Source organism: Mytilus trossulus, chromosome 4 (genome assembly GCF_036588685.1).
Source record: "Mytilus trossulus isolate FHL-02 chromosome 4, PNRI_Mtr1.1.1.hap1, whole genome shotgun sequence".
In the NCBI taxonomy this organism is placed as follows: Eukaryota; Metazoa; Mollusca; class Bivalvia; order Mytilida; family Mytilidae; genus Mytilus; species Mytilus trossulus.
The window spans coordinates 94,281,945-94,302,976 of NC_086376.1; the positions used below are offsets into that span (position 1 = coordinate 94,281,945).

The window sequence follows — 21,032 nt, forward strand, 5'->3', positions numbered from 1 at the left end:
ACCTCTGTAACTTATTATAATTATTTAGCACCAATTATGTGAATTACTGTTTCTGCTAGCGTTGAATTAATCTTGAAATTGCTATCATTATATTTACCCTAACTTCTAAGGATAGCATCAATCTGTGTTAATATATGTCTTAGTGAATGATGATGAAGATAAATAAAAGTATTCATAAAAACAAAATAATTCTGACAACACTGATAACTAAACTTTTCTAGGAGAAATAATGGATTAGTTGGGGTTTGTGAAATTCTGTTTTATTACAACATCTTTCAATTCATGTCTACACATCATTTCGAAAAAACTGTATCCAGTAAGGTATTTATATTGGTTTTGATTAACTACTAAATTAAGGAAAAGAAAGAATTATGTTAATCATAGTGTATGTGAGCATTGAAGCATGAAGATAGCATTTATTTTGCATTAATGAATAATATTTGTTGTTCTAGTTGTAAGTTGTAATGTTTATTTTTTCTCAGTAATCACCAGTCAAACTATTATGTGATGCATTAAGGTTATTATATCATATCAATTGAAAAGCATAATTTATCTTAACCACACTCTACATATAATGTGCTGTCCATTTGGCATTATCATTATCTTTATCTGATGAAGACCTTCCAGCAACTGTTTGCACAAGGTACAGGAATAGAATTGATGTTCATCAATTCATGGTTATAACCAAGTAATTGTCCCCGGTAAATGTATATAATTTGGTCTCCCCATCAATCCTTTATATATCTATTCTGCCCATCTCTTATTATGAATTCAATATATCTTACATACAAACAATTCCAAATGAATTCTTAATGTAAATCATCAATTTTCTAACCTCCTTTGTTTTTAAAATGATCTGTATCTTTCCACATCAAAGGTATTCGTAAATCTGGAAAATAAAAAAAAATAACATAAAGGTGCTATCAATAGACAGTTAAAAGAAATATTTATAAAATAGCAATTTATAGCAACTTATTATGCTTGAAAAAGACAGCCTTAATTGTCAACTTTTTCTAATTCCTAATGACCTAATACATTTATATTTTTGGACAGGTAATTATTGACAAAAATGACTTCCTTTTGAGATTTTCTGTAAGTCATACAAAGATTTGCATTAGGACTGTAAAGCCTTGAGAAACTCAAAATGACTGTTATATCATTTTTCTGTAAGTTAATTTTGTGTGAGGACTGCCATGTTTTTTTTTATGAAGACATGTGATATGTTTTGTTATTACATTTTTACTCAAGTAGCCACTAGTGAAAGGCTCTATTTGTAACAAGTTTGGGTAAATATGAACCATCTCAGACATTCTTTAAGGAAAGACAAGTTTTATGTTCTATTTTTCACATAAAATAATTTAATATTACATGTACTTCATTTTCCATATTTTTCGTAGAACCCCAATCTAAGTCTTACATTGAAAGGGAAATAAATGACATGTAAAGATTTTGATATCTTAAGATTACACGAAGTCCTAAGAAAATAAAAGTGAGACAAACAAATATTGACCGAATGATTGGATATGGACACTTCCAGATAAATGCATTAAAAAGAGATAACAAATATTTGTAATGGGTGACTTGAAAACTGGATATTCCAGAATGACAAACAAAATGACCTTATTTAAGGACAATACTGATAAGCTACCAGTATAAACAAACTACTTATGTATTCTAATGGCCTTTTGTAGAAGATTTTAACATTATATGTATAAACAGTGGTGTATGTATTATCATATAAACTTCTGTATATTTTATAGTAGTTCAAACAAGTTGTAGCTTGAAAGAGGGGCAAAAGATACCAGAGGGACATTCAAACTTCATAAATAGAAAAAACAAGACTTGACAACATCATGGCTAAAAAAGAAAAAGACAAACAGACAAACAATATCACACAAAACACAACATAGAAAACTGAAGACTAAGCAAAACTCCACCAAAAACTAGTATTCAGTAAACAGAAAGTTGAGCATTGGTTATAAATACTCATTCAACATGTTCAACTGTAGAGCATTTTGCTGCTATAATGTTTTTCACATTGTTAAGCCTTACAGGTTAAAATTCCATGTTTGTTTCTTCATCAAACATTCAAAGTGTCAAATGATGTTTTAACAGAACTAGAAGTTTGATTTACATTCCTGCTACCAAGGGAAACATTGAGTTATTAATTTTGCACATTATTTCTAGAAAAGAATTTTATCTAACTTGATTTAGATCAAATGTTCTTGGTAAATTGATTCAATATTGCTGAGTATTTATACCTGTAACACACACTCTGGCTGTACATGGCACTTGGTTACCCTCCACTGACCTATAAAATACAAAATCTGACATTAACACATGTAATCATATATATTTGTACATATATTGGGTATTTATATTGGGGTAATTAAAGGTTAAATAAAAGTAGACTACACTCTCAAATATAGACTTTTTCTATGATATCATAAAACACTTTCCATTTTATATCAATATTTTATCATCTCCTTACAATGTTTGCACCTTTACTGGTTGGCCAAGTTATTTGACCATATTATTTCTGATGTACTTTACTTGAGGGTAATAGTGCACAATTTTACCACCCATACATCATTACAAGTATATGTACCCTCAGGGTAAACACGTAACATATTTATTTATATAGGAAAGTCAACAAATCAAGGCAAACCACATCTTGTTTACTACATGTAATAGGACACAACATGTGCATTCACTACAATTAAGTTTTTTTTCTTTTACTTGATGCTTTATTCACATAATTCAATGAAAGAAGGTGCATACATGTTATACCTTCTGTAGAAAGCAGTGGAATTGGTAATATTTGTTAAAATCTGTGACTTCTTTCATGTTTTTTCAGCTTGCTTTTAAAAAGGAGGTTTATATTTGTTATAATTTGGAGATCCACTTCAATTTTGTTTTCAGACAGCTGGCAAGTAATTTTTAAGTAAGAAATTTAAAAAAAGACTAGCCAACTATCTGAAAACAAAAATTGAATCTGATCTCAAAATCTTAGCTGTCCTTAATGTAAGTCTTTAGATTCTTGTTATGTTGTAAGGTTAGACTTACGTTTGTCTACCTAAAACCTGAGCTGTTTTCCTTTTCTTTAGTTCTGACATGTATGCCATAATGTAAGACTTACGTTTGTCTACCTAAAACCTGAGCTGTTTTCCTTTTCTTTAGTTCTGACATGTATGCCATAATGTAAGACTTACGTTTGTCTACCTAAAACCTGAGCTGTTTTCCTTTCCTTTAGTTCTGACATGTATGCCATAATGTAAGACTTACGTTTGTCTACCTAAAACCTGAGCTGTTTTCCTTTTCTGTAGTTCTGACATGAACGCCATAATGCGATGGTTTGAGGTAAGCAGGTTACGAGCAGCTTCCAGTAGTTGTGCTGGATGTTTAGAAGCTGCCAGTAGTTTGGTCGTTCCTTCTCGCATCTTAATCTCATGGTCAATTTTCTGCTGTAAGTCATGGTCCTACAAAACAAAAACACAAATTATTAAACAACATATCTGATGTCAAAAAATGAAACTAATATATTAACTCATTATAGCAAACAGTAGCATGGCCTAAACTTTGAACCTTTTTATGAAATTTTTTTTTCTTCATCTTGATTTTAACAGATTCTGTCTACAAAAGATCAGGACAATTAATAGAAGAGAATACAAATAATTAATGCTTACAATGGCTTATTTGTCATCACACCTTAGGAAATTAAAGGCCTCATTAAGTTCAGACCTCATATTTGGTGTAAATTTATAACATCTTCTTACAGTTGTTATTTAAACAAAATTAGACTGATACAACTAAGGCTTATAGCTGATTAAAATACATTACCAGCTGTCTAATTAAATAATTTAACAACTTTTCATGAAAGACAATAAGTTATTTACAGGTCAAATGACCACCATAGGTTTTTCAGACCAAATATCAACACCATTTCAATCAAAAGACAAAATCCACAGAAATTAACTGTAAAATTGCCTTTAAATCTATATAAAAAAAATGCTCTAAAACTGTTGCCCTTCAAGCCAAGGGTGTCCTTAAAGTTAAACCATTCGTGTCAAGACTTCTCTCTGAGAAAAAAAATGCCCAGCTCTTCAAAAGCTGCAAGCTAAATGATAAATTTATGAACTAAAGTCTTCTTTACTCCTAAAAAATCACTTAAAAAAAAGTTGTCTGAACATCAAGCATGATAATAGTTGCTAACAATATAATAAAGAAGATGTGGTATGATTGCCAATGAGACAACTCTTCTCAAGAGACCAAATGACACAAAAAATAACAACTATAATCTACAGGTCACCGAACTATCTTCAACAATGAGTAAAGCCCATACTAACTTTTATTTTTTATATATTTTATCAGAACTTCCACTTCATTTATATTTTTAGATCATTTCATTTTGTACAACAAATCATTTGTATTCTTATCCATATACCTTTAAACTTTACACCATACATGTGCCATAGGTCACAGTGATAACACTGTTATGATACCTGAATTGAATTCTGATATCACTTTATAAATCCTGATAACATTTCCTTTATTTGTAGCTACCAGCGGCAACATAAAAGATCAAGGAAGCTTATGAATTATTAACAAACACCATGTCAAGGATAAATATGGTTCACATAGCCTCAAACAAGATGTGCATCACTTATATAGTTCTTGTTATCATAATTTCTTTAAAATCCATCTTTTTATTTGATTTGCATATCTATAGAAAATAGAAGACTAAACTACTTGGCTCAGCATTTAAATAACTGGTACAAGTAAAGGAGATTAATTTGTTTGACATTTTTCACTTTGTATTCCTTGTAACCTGATTACAAGTTTTCAAACATTCTGATATTTGTAATAGTGTATTAGTAAAATGACAAGTGTTAACAGATAGAAGATGAATGTAATTTGTCCAGATAGTCATCCTGTTCTCATTCATAAATAAAAGATTTGTCCTCTGTTACTGTGTATTTACTGTGATTGCAGCATTGACAAATTGATTCTTCATAGAGGTGGAACCAGCAATTTATACAAGGGGGTTCAAACCCATGATAAAAAGTGGGGGTTTGCAGGCCCGTCATTCCCGTAGCCAAGAATTTCCAAAGGGGGGTTCGTTTGACTCACAAACTCGACTTTAACAGTAACAATTGGAACAGAACATCGACTTTAACAGTGCTTATTTGTTTTCAAGGGGGGGGGGGTTCGTCCGAACCCCCGAACCCCCCCTGGCTACGGGTATGGTTTGGACCATATATCCCAATTTTAAAGCTTTGATTGTCAGAAAAAAGCAGGGGGGACTGGAGGGAGTATAAACTGATTATTAAGTGATATGCATGAAAATTAGAAAAGATGGAGATGCATATTGAATTTAAACTTTTATACTTTTTTAATTAACCAAAAATATTGGATTTCAATATATATATTAGACAGATGCAGATGTTTAAGGAATACAACCATACAATATTCTAGTGTAAAGTATGATATTCAATCAATAACACTACTTCATATGATAAACCTGATATATATGTGATATATTGGACACTATTCTCCCATGATTTCATACTGACAAGATGTTTAAAAACTGTAATACAAGTTATAAAGAGTAAAGTCCATACTACAGAAAATGATACTATCTTATTCGTACTAGTTATTTGTATTTCACAGTACTAACAATTCTATGGGGTTAACGGCACTCGAAATTAAAAAAATCATTATAATGAAATAAGCTTCAAGCATGAACAAAATCAATGTCTATATTTTGTATACAATGAAGGTATGTTCTTTTTAAATGAAAATTGCAATAATTTATTACCCATTTAATTTCTGATGTCTGAAGTACAAAATGTTTCAAGCATATAAACAAATTTAAAGGGCTTGATCTTAAGGTTATACAAATATTAAACATTATCTTTTACTTGTAAACAGGAACTTTTTATTGACAATAAATATAATTTAAATCATAATATTGACAACAGCTGAATTCAGCTACTTCCATACATGGGGGGACATCACATGGACTTCAATTACTTTGTATCTGACAAGAATTGACCACCCACAAATAACAAGTACTTTGAATTATAATAAACCAAGGACAAACACAAAGACATTATCAGTTGCCATATATGTTACTCAGTACTTGGTGTCCAAAATCATGTACATGTATGTCAAAAGTAATCTTGAGGAAAAGCAAATATTGAACATGTGACTGTATGATAAGGAATTAAATTTTTTTTTACAAAATTTCCAAATTTTAAAGCATTTGTCATGTTTGTGTGGTGATGTCATCTATGTTCACATGATTTTTTCAACAATGGCAGTGTATTCCTAACTCTGTCTGACAACAAAAATGTCAGACAATAATTCATTTGATCAGACAGAACTTTTAAGATTTTTCGGTTCAATATTTTAGTAGAAAAGCACAAATTTCTTTTTCAGTCAGACAAACTCTTAATTAAAATAGTTTGGCACAGACTGAATGGTCTGAATACAGACAGTTAAGTATTTTAGAATAGTATTGCAGACAGTTTCATGCTGTGTTAGTGCATGGATTTGAAGAATATTAATGGTACATGTACTACAATGTATAATGCAGTAGATTACTTTTTTTCCGGATAAAAATATTTTTAGAGCTCATGCGATTCTTCTGGTCTTGTCAAGCTTTCATATTCACTACAAAATACAATGTACATGTACATGAAAGTATACAATGTACAATCAATACTTCTTAAAACACATCATGTCCAATTATTCAATTAGTAAATAAGCCCGATAATGCATTCAATTTCCAGCTTTAATCTGCTTACTAATACAATTTATAGTGTTACAAATAAGGAAATAGAATGTGTCCTATGACAAATATCTATAAATACATTTCATTGCTTCCACACTCTCTTTACTTTCTCATCTATTTAAAATGAATTTTATCAAATGTGCAAGTTCTTTTAAAATATATTAAAAATATTCAGCACTTTTAGTTTAAGTCAAATTTTAGTGAAATCGTAGCTACTATCCCTTTAAGTGAATGCAGCATCAAAATGAATAATAGTCATTCACTATAAATATATATTCAAAATATGTAATTGAAGATGTAGGGAGTCTGGGACCCTTAATTAGTTATCTGAGTGACCTTTTAGATATATGGGGTCCTGACTTTCTAGCGGCAAAAAAATGCTGATAAAAAAAATTTAAGCATATCCTTTAAATACAGGATTTCATTAATACATTTGAATTATCTTTTTTTGAAATTGTAAACAAATTTGTTGATGCCTGTGAAAAAGATCTATACAAGAGAACTGGATAGCCTTTAGAATTCTTTATCTATAAATCTATGCTAACTACAGATGTTACAGAAATGAGGTAAGATATATTGTAAGATAAAAATCTTGGTGCAGCAATTCAGCATCAGTATAATTACAGTTCAAGATGCAACACATTTTTAACATCATTTCATTACATAAAGATTTGATAAGTTTTCACAGGTTGTTGTTGGCTGCAGTGAATCATTGTATTGACATAACTATAGTGAGTCATTCCTGGGTATTTATCCTGTCTCAGGCTGTCTATAACTTATTGTGTCAACAAACAATAACCACTATATATGGAAACCACATCATATAAACTTTATGTACACGATTGTACCAGGCTAATATGTATACACTTTGATAAAGGCTCTTTATCTTTATGACCAGAGCTCTTTAAAAAATACTGTCCTTAAATGAGCTGTAACTAATTTGATTTTTAACATTTATGCACACCTCATTAGTTTGGCAAAAAAATGATACTCGTACATGTATTTCATCTATAAAAACTTGTGTAAAACCATAATACAAAACAACTTATACATGTACAATAAATCATTCTTTTTTATTTATTTTTTTATATTAAATATTGCTCATTCATAGTTCTAACCATTTTTTCAACCTGTGGAATATTATGAAATCAACAGATCTACTGCAAATCTCTGACATTATCAAAAGATTCAATTTCCCTTTTCAGATTTCAATTTAAATGAAGACCTTTTAGAACATGTAGAAGCTCCCTACAAAACAGAAAGGTATAGTACATTAAACAGGTGCTCATCTGTTTGTAAATTACTTGGTTATACCTATTACCTGGTGTTTAGGAAACCACAAATCGAGCAAACAACCACAAATAGTACTACCATGAATTTATCATAGGTAACGGATATGATGGTTTTCTACCTGACTGATCTACAATACAATAATTTACTGATGGTTACAGATAATTATATGTTACAGTCTGACATGTGAATGAACTAAAGATCTAATGGTCAAATTACTTAGTAATAGTGGGTGTAGGTGTTAATATTGTCAGGTAGACATTTAAACTACATATACTTTCTACTGAAGTACAAGTAAAGACAACATCAGTATTCACAGATACATGTATAGTAGTCCAATAAATACAATAATGCATTCTGCTCTGAATAAATACTAAATGGCCTGATGAGAGGGTTATGTGTGAAGAGTGAAAGATTGATAAGTGATGAAGATGCTTTCCACAGCAATTGCCAGGAAAAAATAAGTTCCATCAAATGTTAGATAAAGCAGTCTTTCAAAATAGCCTAAGTTAGCCTGCAGTCAGAAAGGCCTTGGTTAAAAAAGGCTCTTGAAATATCTTATCTTTTGAATTTTTTCTTCCTTATTGGATTTGCGGGAGTCCATTGCTACTGCAATGGGAAGCTGGCAGATATTTGATTCAGATTTTTCTGTATTTTACTTTTTTAAAGTAGTTTTCAAAGAGTAAAGGTCAGTGAAATGAAATTACATGGGTTCTTTCTGGATAGCAGATTGTCTACATAGAAACCCATATTCATACATTCAGTTTGGAAATGGAATAAGTCTTTACATGTAGGTGTTATGTCAATGTAAGGATACCTCATACTAAAATATATTTACTCATAAACAGTATGACCTTCAGCAATGTTAATGTACTGTTTAATTCATTAAGTAACAACTATCATTCAAGTATTAGGTGTATACCAGTTTCTAGCAAAAAAACAGTAGTGAGATATAATGATAAGTTGTCTAGGTTTCAGTTTCACTGATAGGGAAATAGAAGGTGGAATAACCTAACAACTTTGACATGATCAGTAAGACAGGTGTTAATCCTGTGATATATGTACCTGTATATCTGATAGCAGGGTTAATCATTATCTAATCTCGTTCATTTAACATAGAGAGAACATAAATATCAACATGTACATATAGATTACATGGCATTACAAACACCTATTTTTAGTCTATATATTAAGGAGCCAATAACTCCCTCCCCCTGTGTCTAAGCTTGTTGACATCACAACATGTCAGTTTGTTTTTTACTTATGAATTTGAATATCCTTCTTGTATCTTCTGTCCCTTTCTTGTAACATTTCATTCGAACATTTTTTCAACCTGGTTCTGAATGACTATAGCTAGGGTCAATCTCTTTCAATTTTTAAAGATAAATATTTTTTCATCAATAATCGTTTTGTTTGAATAATGATAATACTTCAGACCTGGTCTCATTGAAATCAATAGCTCACCTGTAGACTAGCAGCTAGTTGTCTAAAATAGAACAGACTCATGTCCTCCAAGATAAGGGGAGATGTGATGTCCTCACTAAGCTTTGTCTCCCCATTCTTACTATTACTCCGTCTCAACTCTAATAACGGTAAACACTTATCCATTCTGAGGAATCGCAATTATCTTACCCCATAGTGTACCAAGGTTTTTTAAAATTCAATAAAAATCCAATTTTTCCTTCAATTAACCACTAATACTTTAAATTCTCATTCATAGCACACTTATAACACATTGTATTATATGTTTCCCACATATGTATCGGCAATAGTAGCCAAACTTTTACCAACTGTAGAAAGTGAAATCGTTGTTCAATCTGTTTGTATCCTTTACATGAATGACAGGTCAACAGTAAAACTTCCCATTGATAAAGCCATTTAAATCCAAAGTGAATGAGTTAACAGTCGGTTTGTCATAAAACTATGAATATGTAATGACTTTTTACCTTTTACAAATATCAATATTCAAAATCGTCAGTTTTTAATCTTGTACTTAGGTCTTTGGTCACAAACACCTGGTAAACTTTTTATCAATAAGTTAATTAAATATTTAACAAAAACAATGTTCACCTAAATCATAAATTTGTATATGATTATTATGACGCCTGATATATTAATTCTACCGCTTATCTGTCATCCATTTAAATAATAATTTAAACTCTTATCCAAATGTTTTTTGTAATCCTGAATTACAGACATCCTTGGTTTGACAAGCATGAGATGCTCAATGAAAGGTCAAAGTTGAGGACACAGATGCTGAAGAATAATTAGAATTCCATTAACTGTCTGAGGTAGTCTTCATATTTTGTACACTGTCAGCTTATACATCTGTTTCCATCCATTCAATGTACAATACTGTTCTCAAGGTTTACATATAAACCATTAAATCCAAATCTTTTTAAAGTTGTCTGTACATCATTGTAAACAAAATCAATAATTCCATCTCTGACATTAGAAACAGAAATTTTAAAAGTACCCCAATGATACTATATCTACAGTATATCACCCATTGTCTTTCCAGCTGATTATAGTGTTAATTAAGTGTATTAATGAGTGATTAATTGTCCAGCTACCTGGGACAGGTACTCCACTGGCATTGATTGGGTTTATTGACCCACACAAAGATGATAACTAATCCTTTGTGTATGTTTACATGTGCTTGTCACTGGGGCACCTTAGGGGGAAATAGTAAATACACCTTTGCTAATATTATATCACCTGAGTTGAGACTTACAACTTTGATGTAGGTAATTTTAAGATATATTCAAATGTTTCCTTTTAGCCTTTAGCAATAAATTTAGGTTAAACCTTTATAAACTTAATTGTATGTTAACATGCATTATGATATAGGAAAACCAAAAATACAATAATGAAAGGTAGCAAGGAAAAGATTATGAATAATAGGATTAAAACATACTAAACATACTTATATTACCGGGGTTTATTAAAATTCACACTCCTTTGTAAGGAATATATAAATAACATGCATTGTGTAAACCTTTTATTTAAATAGTTATCCCACAAGGACTTGGTGTGTCAGTGTAAGATCACCCTGATGGCCGCAGGCCAGATGGTGATCTAACACTGACACACCAAGTCCTTGTTGGATAACTTCTTTACATCCCAGCTGTTTTAGATTAGACCTAAAAACATTTACAATTCATAAAATCTAGTTTAGAATGCCACACAACCATTAAAAAATACTTAATAAATTACTTTATGATGTATACCCTTTCTGACCCCAAAACACAATGAGTAGATATCAAACAATATAAACTCGCCCCACTTGCCAATCCGCCCACACTGTATTGACACTTTATAAAATAAATCGCCCCACTCTTGTTTACCAACTCGCCCCACTTTTGAAAAACTGTAAAATCAAATTGAACAATCAGCATGATCAGTCTGAAAACTCACTTATTAACGAAAAAGGTTAAAACCCCACTGAATAAAGGTATGACAACTCACACCACTTATAAAAAGATCTTGCTTCCTTTAAGTATAGTATGTCAAATTACTATTAGTTCGTATCCAGTAGTCCTGGTGTAGTGGTATGTGTCGTGGCTTGATATGCTAAATGTCTTGAGTTCGAATTCCAGCATATACACTGGATTGTTTCTACGTGAATTTTGATAGATAGTCATTTCAGTAGAATTAATTATAAGTTTTATAGTGAATTTAACATTCCCGCCAAAATGTTATAGAACAAAGGAAAGCATGCATAACAAAGAAACTTAAACTGGGGTTATCTGGAAGGGACCATCCGGCTCAAATCACACCTGTTATCACAAATAATATAATAAAACTAGAGACTCTAAAGAGCCTGTGTCGCTCACCTTGGTTAATGTGAATAATAAACAAAGGATACAGATGGATTCATGTTTTGGTGATGATGATGTGTTTGTAGATCTTACTTTACTAAACTATCTTGCTGCTTACAATTATCTCTATCTATAATGAACTTGGCCTAGTAATTTCAGAGGAAAATGTTAGTGAAAATTTAAACATTTTGTGAAAATTGTTAAAAATTGACTATAAAGGGCAATAACTCCTTAGGGGGTCAATTAACCAATGACTTTACTGGATGGTTTTCTTGACAGACTCCCCCCCAAAAAAAAAAACCTGACACAAATCAGTTCAAATTTGTTGTGCTAAAGTGTGTTTTTCTTATTTAAAACATGTAGCTTATAGTTTTGGTTAAAAGGTCAATAACTCTTATAAGTAGTCAGCTGACAATTTGATATTTCTGAATGAATATATGAATTGATATTAATGAATACTTGAATCTTTCACCCTATGTTCTATTTTTAGCATTGGTGGCCATGTTGGATAGTAGACAGAATCTTTTGATACATTTTTTAAAACTAAATTCCCCATGTATGATTGTGGAACAAGAATGTGTCCATAGTGCACGGATGCCCCACTCGCACTATAATTTTACATGTTCACTGGACCGTAAAATTGGGGTCAATACTTTAATTTGGCATTAAAATTAGAAAGATCATATCTGAGGTAACATGTGTACTGAAGTTTCAAGTTGATTGGACTTCAAATTCATCAAAAACTACCTTGACCAAAAACTTTAACCTGTCAGAGCTTCACACCATCTTTTTCTTTGTTCAGTGGACCATGAAATTGGGGTCAATACTTTAATTTGACATTAAAATTAGAAAGATCTTATCATAGGGAACATGTGTACTAAGTTTCAAGTTTATTGGACTTCAACTTCATCAAAAACTACCTCGACCAAAAACTTTAACCTGAAGCAGGACGAACGAACAAATGGACGAACGAACGAACGGAGGCACAGACCAGAAAACATAATGCCCCTCTACTATCGTAGGTGGTATCGTAGGTGGTATCGTAGGTGGGGCATAAAAAAAACTTGGCTCTAATTTGCTCAGCAATTTTAGAGGACAGATTTAGGTTAAAGTTGAAAACAAGGACTGATAATGATGAATACAGATGACAAAAGATGGAAATAATTCACAATGACTAAGCTAAAAGTGTGCTCAATACTGGTCAATGAACAATTCTACAGACTAATATGCATAGTAAATGAAAAAATCACATGATAGGACTTTCTATTTCAGTCAATGATATAAGTCAACCTAATTTAGCAGTCAGCAGACATATGCCAGAAGGAAAGTTCAGAATAATTGGTTATCAAGCATCATATAATTTATTGACAGTAGAATTTTTTTAATTTTTTTTTAGTTTCCTGCTAATAAAGTTCTGACTATAAAAGAGGAAACTCTATTCTTGTAAATCACAACCATTAGTCTAATGGAAGATAACAAAAACCATCAGAGATTTAAAACATTACTTCACATTTACTGTATAATCACTGACATAAATATAAAATAATCAATGTTTCCACTAGAGTAATCCTTTCCCCGCCTCCCTCTTTAGTTAATGCAATTCTTAACCTTTATCAAGAAAACAGCTTCATCAATTAAAAAGCTTCAATTAAAACTGATGAGATTGCATCATGCAATACTATGAAATACAAAAGATACTTACCCAGTTTTGCAGAAGTATTTTGTGTTTATCAATTCCTGACATAATTTACGACATTATGTTAACCATGTCACAACAAGAAATTTGGACATCAATTCATCAACATATTTACACTCTATCCACATGATCTTTATAATCACAAATCATAGTATACAAATTCAGTCATTTTTGAAAATAATATACACAAAGACTTTCAGACATATACCACGTGTGCCACTATAAGGGAAATGGTATAGGAATAAAAATCAATGTCAGCCAGCACTCCTGTGTGTTTGGATCAATTGCTTCTTCAACAGATCAAATTTCCACTCTAACATCAGTTTTTCATTTTCATGTGTTTAATCATTTAAAATAAAATTACATGGATAAAGATAGGACAGAAGAAAAGTGACATTCTGACATTAAATCAAATTACTACTTCTGTTCAATGGGTCATTTATGTTTAATTGTATTCCCAAATGTACTTATAACATGTGAGTCTATGTGACTAATACAGGCAGATTTTATAAGGCCACAGAAAAATAATTTTACATACAATTTTCAGATTAATACCTTTGCCATTTTATAAAACATGTATAGTTTTCAAAAGAGAAAAAAATCTAAGGAAAATCTATTTTTCATTTACTGTGCAATTTCCCTTGCTGTTTGAACACAAAAACAACTAAAAAATATGTATAGTTTATCATTTTTTAAAGAGGTTGCATAAAGTTGAAGAAAGGACATACAATTTGAATAGCTTGGCCTCTTGTAAAGGATGATGTATATTTATCTTGTCAATATTAATTAACTTAAGATCTACTCAGTATCAGGAAACTATCAAATCTCCCTCAGGACTTCTAAGCTTCGTTGTGTATTACACAATTTATCAGGGTCAAATATCTCCAATACTCAGTATTTTGATATTATGAAAAAGAGAAGGAATGAGAAGCCTACTGAAAGCTTCTTGAATTCAAACATCAAAAAGTATTATTGAAATAAAGATATTGAGAATCATCTATACATGTAAATGCTAGAGGTATAGGGGAGAGTTGAGATCTCAAAAAACATGTTTAACCCCCCTGCATTTTTACACCTGTCCCAAGTCAGGAGCTTCTTGCCTTTGTTAGTCTTGTATGATTTTTTTTTTTTTTTTTTTTTATATATTTCAAAGTTAGAATGAAGTCCATTATCACTGAACTAGTATACATTTTTGTTTAGGGGCCAGCTGAAGCACGCCTCCGGATGCTGAATTTTCTCAATGTATTGAAGACCCATAATGGTGGCCTTCCGCTGTTGTCTGCTCTTTGGTCAAAGGGTTGACCTCTTGACACATTCCTTTATACTTCCATTCTCAATTTTATTCTGAAGTTTTTTTGTTCAAAACACAGAAAAGGGTAAACATGTTCATTTAAGGGGAATAACTCCTATGCTTACCTAGTTTGCCTTTTCAATTTTGTATCTATCTATTACACTTTTCAAGATAAAACTTAAAAAGACAAAACACACACACAAAACATCATGTTTTAGAAATTAGACATTGACATAAAGTTTGGGCCATGTTGACTTGTTCTCTGACTATTTTTTCTAAGTAAATTTATATCTATCTATTAAAGTTTCCAAGTTACAAATAGACATATAAGGCAATATATTAATAAAATTGTTACATGTATTTACCTATAAAGAAAATATACGGAAATATTGACTTACTTGTAGATCTCTGTTCTTGCTAATAATTAGATTTTTGCTAATATTACAGAAACATAAAGTACAAAGTTTCTATCTTTTACTATTAGTCTTCAAAATGAGAGGGGAAAACATAATTCTGCTCCTGACATATTTTCTCTATCAATAGCTGTTTCTATGATTACAGACAAACTTGTATTTTACCACTTTTTCTATTTTTAGCATATGCATGGTCATCAGAGTTGTGTTCAATATCCTAGCAGCTACGTAGTGTTACATAGATTTATGACTATTGAACATGTATTTGGCCTTGCTGCTGCATAGATATTGATATTAAGCAGCTATGTACAAAATGTAGCTGCTACAATATTGAAAGCAACCCTGATATTAAAAATTAAACTAGATACCACAACCATGCTTGTGGCCAAGTTTGATTCCAAGAGTAGCTCAGTTGTCTAAAAATTAAAAGGTTTTTATGAGTAAATGGACAATAATCAGTACAAAAGTAGACGGTGGCAAACTGTCTTATTCATATGGATACTAGATGCTTACTTAATGGTTGGGCAGTCAATATAAAAAGAAAATCAAATGTGGATTGATTTTTAATAATAAAAAAAAAAGAATAATTATATATGTAACTCAGAAAATAAAAATCATTCCAAATAAAAAAAAAAAAAATGATCAATAATCGTAATTCTTAGCTTTTCCTATTTTTAAAACAGAGCACTTAGTATAAAATTTCTTATTTAGTTAGTCATAATGACATGATTCTTATTATTAAAGTGATAAATGTTTAACTACATGGACAATATCCTGTCCTGAAGTATTGTATTACAACTGTACATGACTGTCAGGTCACATGGATATCAAAAACAATGTAAACTTTTTACAGGCAAAACTTCTCTGTCAGTTTCTGATTTTTCTTTAAATCTATTAATAAATCAATTTTCAGATTTCTTCAAAAATGTAGAGTTTCTATTAAAAATAGCTTTTTTCAAGTAATATCTTTGTTTGGTTATAAAATGTATGAAAGCATGGTATTATTAGAGAATATTTTGGATTTTTAATATTTCAATTAGATTGCAATATTACTAAGCTGGATAAATAAACTCATCATAGATACCAGGACAACATTTAGTATATACACCAGACACACGTTTTGTCTACAAAAGAGTGACTGACTCATCAGTGACGCTCCAATCCAAAAAAGTTAAAAAGGCCTAATGAAGTACGAAGTTGAAGAGCATTGAGGACCAACACAGAGGTCCAACCCTGAACAGTTTGGGCACAATAATCGTGCTTGATACAGGTCTGAATTTGGATTGATATAAAAATATTTGAAATATAAAAGGTTTCTGACACAAAATAACTATTGTCCAAGAACTTAGAATTGTTTATTATATAAGATTTGAATTTACATTCATGTTTTTGCTATTATGCAATACACCATGCTGTTGCTCCCAATGACCTAAGTAAGTTAGTAATGCTGTTGCAATTGACCCCCCCTCCCCCTAAAACACTTAGCTGTAGCCTGTTGAGAATTGACCCCCTTTACCTGGAAAAAAAATTTAAAAAACTGTTTTACCCCCCACCCCACACCTCTTTTGGCAAAAAAAATAATACTTTTTTCTTTCCCTCAAGATATGGTCAAAATCTCAATTCAAATATCCAATGGACAGATGGAGTTTTCAACCATAATTACCATCAGTGTAAGGGAGGTAATCCAAATTTATCATTTGTCGTTTGCTGTTTGAAATACATACATGTTTTGAACAGTTATCAAAGGTACCAGGATTAAAATATAGTATGCCAGACACGCATTTCGTTTACATAAGACTCATTAGTGACACTCATATCAAAATATTTATAAAGCCAAACAAGTACAAGTTTTGAACATTTTGTCATGTCAGGGCTTTGTTCAACTTAAATGCTACATGTACATTTGTATATGGTAAGGGTTTATGCTCATTGTTGAAGGATGTACGATAACATCTAGTGGCATACATAAACATCCCTTGTTCTCTAACGAATAGTTGCCTCATGGTCAAGCATACAATGTACCTAGTCCTTATATCCTTACTTTTAGCTGAATTAAGGATATTTCTGAAGTTTACACCTTATCTTGTCACAGCTTGCAATGAACAACATAGTTTTACATGTAATTATTGATTACCAACCATTCATTACAGTTTGACAGACACTATTGTTAATACAATTTCTTTATTGTTCATCAGAATCTTATAACCTTTGTCTTGCTGGAGTCATTCAAATGCCAAAATTCAGTAACATATCAAACAAAAGACAAAAAGTAAATGTTTGAAATACAAAACTAACAAATTTTGGCTGTTTACAAGGAATTAGGATACTTAAAATTCAGAAATGATCATTTTCAAAAATTTTAGAAAAATTTGATTTTAAAAATTGCTTACATTACATGTATCCATATCCAACATACAACAAACTTGACGCCTGACAATTGTTTAAGATGGTGGAAGGATAACATTATTGTGAACGGAGGTGTTTTCACCAACTGAGAAATCAGAAACAGTTAAATTCTTATTATTATAAAATGTCATTTGTATGAAGCAGTTGAAAGGTGTAAATATAAGCGATAAGTAAAGGTCAACAAACAGGAATGTGAATTATTAAAAAAAAAAACACGGTGTTAATAATGTTCAAATATTGAATCTTGTATTGAACATTATTGAGTAATTATATAATGCTGCAATTCTATTTCATCATTTAAATTTTGAAAACTTATCATGTTACTGTGGATTCATTATTATTCGTTGGATACCAATTTTCGTGGTTTTCGTGGGTAAAGGTGAACCACGAAATGCAATGTTCAACGAAAGACAAATTTTCTATAGGCTTGTATGCAAACTTTTGAAAAACCACGAAATCAAATATCCACGAACATGCAAGATTTCCTTGATCCATGAAAATTGGTACCCACGAAAATAAATGAATCCACAGTACTTTTTTTGTATATATTTATATGATTTTCATTTAACACAACTCAGAACAGGCATTTTCATCATACATGTATATATAGTGACCTTTGTAAATTGTCATGACATGTAATTTATTAAGTTATGTCACAATATTACGTGTGATATGTCACTGTCTAGAGGTTGCACTTTGTAAATACAGCTGATCTGACACAAGCTACACCTCTTTTAGAAAGATATTTGATATTCAAAGATATTTTGTTATGTTTCTATTCTGTACCTCCAGATAGTTTCCAGATATGATCATGAGGGTCTTCATATTTTGTCTCATAGAGACACAATTTGGGAATTAATCAGTATAAATACTATTGGATGGCAGACAAATTGAATTATCTGGAAAACTCAAAGTAAATGTAAGGGTAGTACATAACTGTTGTATAAATTTAAACTCTTCAAGTTACAAGTCAAGGGGTATAAATGTTGAAAAATATATGCCTCACAACCTTACATTTTGACCTTTGTAAAAAAAATAGTAATTTAGTACCATTTGCATTTTGAAACTTCCTATTCAACTCAAGGGTATGATATTTAATGAAAACTTCATACCATAGTATTAAAAGTGGCACAGTTAAAGCTGTTAATAGAGATCCTATGGGAAATATCAGTGGCTCAATTTACAGAAGTGCAACCTAGAAAGCCAATGTCATAACTCATTTAAAGACATTTTACAATGTTTTATGTAAATCATTAACCATAAAAAATTATTCTTCATGTATAAAGAATTTAAAGTGCACATAATGATACACAAAATCACAAGTGTACATAACTGCACATTTCCATAGTACATTTGTACATGCAAAGTACATGTATAATAACAAATTTTTTTGTATTACATTGTATTTGAATCGTTGGATGTTAAGGTCTATATGTCATGTATGTACAGATCTATTCAAGACAGTTAGTTGAAGAAAAGTGAATATTTTCATGCTCTGATTATTTAAATAATTTGTGAATGAGGATGTTATCTGCACTAATTTCCATGACTAGATATTTTTTCAGTGACAGAAAATATGATATTATCTTACCTTTTTAACACGACAACTAACACAAACAGGACTGCAGTATCCAGTTACCCCACATGTCTTTAATCTTGTTGATGGGAGAGAGTAGTCCTGTAATTTCTTCATTTTCTTTTTCATTACATTCATAGAAACTCTTCTCTGTAGAGTACATTTGAAAGAATTTCTTCTTTTGAGTGCCGGTGGAGTAAACACTGGTGTTATTGGTCGTGGCGGTCTCCATGAGGATAATGGTTTCTTAAAGGGAGTTAGGTTCTCTTTTTCCTGTAATAAAAATAACTATATATTAGAAATCGATAAATAGTATATGATAAATTAGAGGCTCCTTGGATCCTGCATAACTCACCTGGTATGATGAGAACCTAATGCAAATTGTATGTAACCAATAATTAACTGAATCTTTTCAGTAATATTTTTTACTTGAGATCTGTCAGTTTGCTATCATGTCTAATTCAGGGTTTAAAAACTAGCAGTTGCCCACTCATCATTTGAGAGTATTTTTTTTATCGCCCACATGGTGGGCTCAAAAATATGTAATCCACAGGGCGATTACAACTTAAAAATGAAAATTGGCTTATTTAATCATTAATCATTGGATTTCTATTATAATTTTTTTCTAGAACTTATTAATTATAATCTTTTCTGTCCTTTCAATGCCTTTCCGAAGACTAAAACAAAGACAGGAAAGATTCTTATCGGGGCCTTTTATAGCTGACTATGGGGTATGGGCTATGCTCATTGTTGAAGGCCGTACGGTGACCTATAGTTGTTAATGTTTGTGTCATTTTGGTCTTTTGTGGATAGCTGTCTCATTGGCAATCATACCACATCTTCTTTTTTATACTATTTGTGTATATATCATAATCCTATATGCTATAAATCATGATGGTGCTTCTCATTAAAGGACACTCATAAGGAGACAAGAAGAAGTCAAGATGTTACTTTTTTAGCAGAAATTGGCTAAATATAGTTACAGTGGAGTCCCCGATGTCTGTGCAGTCAGTGCTACCGTGCGTTAACTGATTTCGTCATATCAACACAGTAACACAAATGTAATAGTTCTTGTTATTGCTTGAGTCTTCGGAATTAAGGGATAAAAACGAATGAAATTGATAAGTTCAAGAGTTCAAAATTAACTCCAAACATTTGGCCAATTTCCATTAAAATAATTACATCATCATATATGTTTTATTTTAAGGGCACTAGCTATATAGCTGTCAATTTTGTGGCCACCGATTTGACTCAAATTCTCATATTTGATTTATAATAATGTAAAACATTTATCAAAACTACCAAAAGTATAAAATAAACAGTTTATAGAGCAGGGGGTAGATAATATGTAGGTTCGTTTCGTGTGTATTTTAGTCCAGACGCCATCTAATTAACTATCGATTTGACCACAGAAGACCATATAAGAGATGTAAACATGAATAAAGATATGAATATATTAAACCAACACATGCAATTGGATTTTTTAGGTCTGTTTGAGTTTATTTTATAGATTAAAAATTTATGTTTCTCATTGTTTTTAACTGTATAAGAATGATTTTATATGGATTGAATCAGTTATCAAATGATTAACCGTAGTTTCACTTTCATTGTTGACATTCTTTTTCTTTAGATAACCAGTACACGTACAATGCATGAGTTGTCAATCTAGCAAGGGGATAAATTGAAGTTCACATGAATACGGATTTAATGAGGTAGACTAATTCACTTGCAAGTAAATGAGTA

At 31.0% G+C, this 21,032-nt stretch overlaps 1 protein-coding gene across 4 annotated transcripts in view; it reads right to left on the bottom strand.

Moving 5' to 3' along the window:
* The window catches only part of LOC134716375 (rhotekin-like), a 34,217-nt gene that overhangs the window by 10,088 nt on the left and 3,097 nt on the right, over window positions 1-21,032 (bottom strand). The window contains exons 2-5 of one of the 4 annotated variants that reach the window (XM_063579341.1): window positions 19,305-19,562; window positions 3,286-3,479; window positions 2,262-2,311; window positions 836-889 (exon numbers count right to left, since the gene is read on the bottom strand). In XM_063579341.1, the coding sequence (XP_063435411.1) occupies window positions 836-889; window positions 2,262-2,311; window positions 3,286-3,479; window positions 19,305-19,562 (556 nt within the window). Of the gene's footprint in view, window positions 1-835; window positions 890-2,261; window positions 2,312-3,066; window positions 3,225-3,285; window positions 3,480-9,550; window positions 10,174-13,609; window positions 14,010-19,304; window positions 19,563-21,032 lie in introns of those variants that run through there. The other 3 variants (XM_063579343.1, XM_063579342.1, XM_063579344.1) reach the window with 3 other exon arrangements.